Below are 4507 nucleotides of genomic sequence, written 5' to 3' on the forward strand. Positions count from 1 at the left end.
GGTGTTAGGAGGCTCTTGGGATGTTTACACATGTCCTAACAGCTGTTATATTTAGTTTGGAGCCCAAGGAAATCGATTTGATTGGTTTAGAAGGGATTGAAGTGGGCTGTAAGCCAAAAAACGAAGCTGCCCAGACCTGGGCATAGGCTACGCTGCAGGGGGCGTAGGCTACGGCCTACACAGATCAAACACGCACAACAACTTTCAAACTTTGTCATTTTTGGCCCCCTTGTCTTCCGTACTTGCATGTTTTGTTATAATTAGTACAAAAAGCCCTCCTTGGCCAATATTAGGCACACCCAAGAGTATGACATGCCTGAAAGCCGGCTAAAGAGGAATGTTGTTTGGACTCCTACCGAAGCTGGGACTCAAGCCCAAGGCATGGATCTGGTTCGAGAAAGGCTTTACAAGCTAAGTCACTTAAAGAAATATTTATGGTATCGTATGGATTTAATTTGATAGAAGAATTTTATGTGAGCTCCAGATGTTGTTAGCAATGTAAAATGTAAGGTAATAAATAGGGTTAAGGGTATACGGTGTGGGCTGCAAAGGGGTGCAGTAAACTGGGTTTGTCGCTCGGGAACACCGCCGCCAACCCCCTTTGCCGCGCGGTGAGGTTTCTTCATCGGTGACTTCATACCGATCGACAAAGGCCCAAATTTGACCGTTGGGGTGATGACCAATGGCTATATAGCCGTTTAAATAAAAAAATATATATATTTTGTTTTTTAAATTAAACTATAAATACCCAACATAATTCATACCCAAATACATTCAAATTTATACCCAACCAAACTAAAAAATACCAAACATTTACCCAATCATTCCAAAACAAAATTGCGGATGAACTCCCGTTGTTTTTTCCACCCGATAGTAGCGACGATTCATCCGATAGTAGCATTCTTTTTTTCCAAATCTCATCGAAGAAGCCGAACTTCAAGACACGGGCACATCTAACCGAAGGAGATATATTGAACGGCAACGTGAGGTGGGGCATGAGACACTCATGGCGGATTATTTTGTCGAAGACCCGAAATACAACGAATATATTTTTCGGCATAGGTTCCGTATGTTGAAACGTTTGTTTCTAAAAATTGTGAGCGACGTGGAAGCGAACGACTCATGGTTTCAAGTGGCCCTCGATGCTCGAGGTAGGAAGGGCTTTACGCTGTTGCAAAAGGTTACATCGGCTATTAAACAGCTCGCAACTGGTAGCACTCCAGACGAGAACGGCGAGTACTTGCATATGGCCGAAAGAACTTCCCGCGAGTGCCTAGAATATTTTTGTGACACGGTTTACAAAATACACGCTTCGGAGTTCTTACGTAGACCGACAAGCAACGACATGGCACTTTTATACGAAGCTCATGAGGAAAAACATCACCTTCCAGGTATGTTCGGTAGCCTTGATTGCACCCATTTCGTTTGGTGAGTTTGTCCCAAAGAGTATCAAGGCTAATATATGCGAGGAGATCACCGATACCCGACTGTTATGCTCGAAGCGGTTGCATCTCAAGATTTATGGATTTGGCATGCTTTTTGCGGTCCACCAGGTTCACAAAACGATATCAATGTGCTACAACAATCTCCGTGAACCGCTCCAAAATGTCCATTTTACGTTAACAACCATTTATACAAACGTGGTTATTTGCTAGTGGATGGAATCTACCCTACGTGGTCCGTTTTTGTGAAGTCGATCCCATACCCTCACGAAGTAGACGAAAAGAAGTTCAAGAGGCAACACGAGGCGGCAAGAAAAGACGTCGAACGGGCTTTTGGTGTTTTGAAGTCGAAATGGGTTGTATTGAGTCGGCCGATTCGAGCAAGAACCGTTAGAAAAATTTAGGAATGTTGTTTACACGTGTATTATTTTACACAACATGACTTTGAAAGACGACGGAAACGCGATAACACCGGTACACATTTGGGATCCTCAGGTCGAGCCCGCTCTAAACGATACGATGTTGGACGAGCTGATGGATGAAGACACGCATTGGAGACTAAAACACGATCTCATGAATCATCTTGGGGTTATTGGATTTTATCACCCCCAACTATCGGCCTTAGGCCGTTGCCACCCCCAAGTAACACTTTAACGTCTGACACCTCCAACTTGACTTTTAGTTTGTGCTAGCACCACTCTGTTAACTCATTGCTAACAAAGTTAGTTTCTGATCCTACGTGTCATAACCAAGCTTACGTGGACAGATTACATGGCAATTACGTGGCACTATATCTCTATATATCTCTTCTGACGTCATCACCATCATCGTTGAAGCATTGCAACTGCTTTCCCGATTACCAACTTGTTGGAATCGAATGCCGACAACGTAAAAAGCGTTGCAGCCGCGTTAGTTCTTGTTTCAATCGTGTGCGAAATGGTTCGGGGTCAAAAACCGTGTGCGAAAGAACTTATCAGGTTTCCAGGCAAGTTCTGTTTCCACCCGAAAGCCATTTTTGAATCGAAACTCTATCATACGTCAGCAAAATCATCAAATCTTGATCAACTAACAAACAAATTGCATAGTTCGAAACAGAATTTAACAAATTGAGATTAAAAACTTACTTTTCCGGTGCAAATAATAACAGGGTCCATCATAATTTCTTTAGAAAGCGCTTCGGTGCAAATACTAACAGGGTCCATCATAATTTCTTTAGAAAGCGGGCAATTGAAATCTTGTGGATAATATTGAATCCCCTGTTTCGGATCCTTCAAAGATTGCAAAATTTGTACGGTTTTATCAACAATTTTGTCATCTGATGAATCTTCAACGATTATTTTAACAAGTTTTTGTAATTCTTTCTTCAAATTGTCGGTTGGATCCCGTTCAAAGACCCCACTTTTCGCCATTACAGAAGAAAGCAAGAATTGGTGATTACAATCGTTTTTTTGGTGCTAAATTGGCATTAAATTTTGTGTTTTTGCTCTTGATTCAAGACGAAGAGACAGTGAAGAAGGAAAACATATGGGTGTGTGGGTTTCAAAAAGAAAGAGAATGATGATGATGGTGTGTGTGACACGTAGGATCAGAAAGAAAGATATAGTGCCATGTAATCGCTACGTAATCTGTCCACGTAAGCTTGGTTGTGACACGTAGGATTAGAAAATAACTCTGTTAGTAATGAATTAACAGAGTGGTGCCAGCACAAACTAAAAGTCAAGTTGGAGGTGTCGGGCGTCAAAGTGTTAGTTGGGGGGTGGCAACGGCCAAAGGCCAATAGTTGAGGGTGATAAAATCCAATAACCCATCATCTTGCAAGTCAAGATTTACCCCACCTTTTGGTCGATTCCGATGAAGACTAGTTTAATTTATTTCAATTTAATGTAATTTTAATGTTTTTAATTTAATGTAATGTTATTCTTAATTTATTCTACATTTATTATGTTAAAATACATGTTTAAATATTAAATATATTAGTTTAAAAAATAAAAAATAAAAAAATAGTTTACCTATTCTAAAGTGTTTAACCACCGTCAACGTTTTTGAGCAATAGGTAAACATAATAGGTAAAGTGACATGGCACTCTTTGATTGGTCGATTTGAAAGTTTACCTATTGAAAGTGTTTAACCACTCCTTATACCCTAAGTTATTCTACAAAGTCTTCCAATTGTAAGAATTTGAAGAAGGCTTTATAGAGTGACAAGTGTACAATAACCTAAACCCACTACACCACCACCCAAAACCTAAACACCCACCACCAACCAAAAAAATTTTTGGGGGGTGTGTGATGAGGGTTGGGTGGGGGTGGGAATTTAGGTTTTTGGGTGGTGGTGGGCGTTTAGGTTTTTTTTTTTTGTAGTGGGTTTATTTTTAGGAGTCTTTATACACTTCTTATTTTAAGGAGCCTTTGTATTTGATATTAATCCGTAATAATAAATAATATATGTTTTCAGTCGTAGTTTATAAGACCACCCGTAGTGGTTGCCCTTTGGGGCGTTTTTTGTGCTCAATCACGCCCAATATCGCCCACATACCACTACGCATGGGCGTGTTTGGGGCGTTTTTGGTTATGGCGTTTTTTAAATCACGCTTAATGGGGTTTTTGTTGTCCAATCACATTTCAGCTTCTATTATTTGGTCAATAAGATTTTTTAAATGTTTTTTTTATTTTATTTTATACAAACATAATGCCCCACAATCCCCACATCCCCACTACACCCATTTTAAAAAACGCTCCATAATACCCCATTGCTGACTAGACTACCACATGACGCAAAACACCAACGATGAAATGTGATAACTACCTGTTGAGATACAGCTCGACAATTTTACTTGTGCGTGTTTCTTTTTTGCATATTTAGTGTGTGAATTTTAAGTCTAATTTGGAAGATTCATTTTCCATCTTTGTCTGGTATTTTGAGGACATAAAGATATCATTATGTTTTCGAATAATATTATTTTCATGTCTCAACTCGACCCGTATTAACATGATGCGTAACCCGTCTTGCTAGTTTTTTTGCCACACCTAACTTTTTTTTCTTTTGCCACGTTTAAAATGTGGTTT

At 39.8% G+C, this 4507-nt stretch overlaps 1 protein-coding gene across 1 annotated transcript; it reads left to right on the forward strand.

Moving 5' to 3' along the window:
• Positions 1 to 1006: 1006 nt before the first annotated feature.
• On the forward strand, positions 1007 to 1594 carry LOC110920368. The gene is made up of 2 exons (XM_022164579.1): positions 1007 to 1391; positions 1554 to 1594. Exons 1-2 carry the CDS (start codon positions 1007 to 1009, stop codon positions 1592 to 1594), a joined length of 426 nt encoding a protein of 141 aa, XP_022020271.1.
• Positions 1595 to 4507: the final 2913 nt, after the last annotated feature.

This window comes from Helianthus annuus, chromosome 16, assembly GCF_002127325.2.
Source record: "Helianthus annuus cultivar XRQ/B chromosome 16, HanXRQr2.0-SUNRISE, whole genome shotgun sequence".
Lineage (NCBI taxonomy): Eukaryota > Viridiplantae > Streptophyta > Magnoliopsida > Asterales > Asteraceae > Helianthus > Helianthus annuus.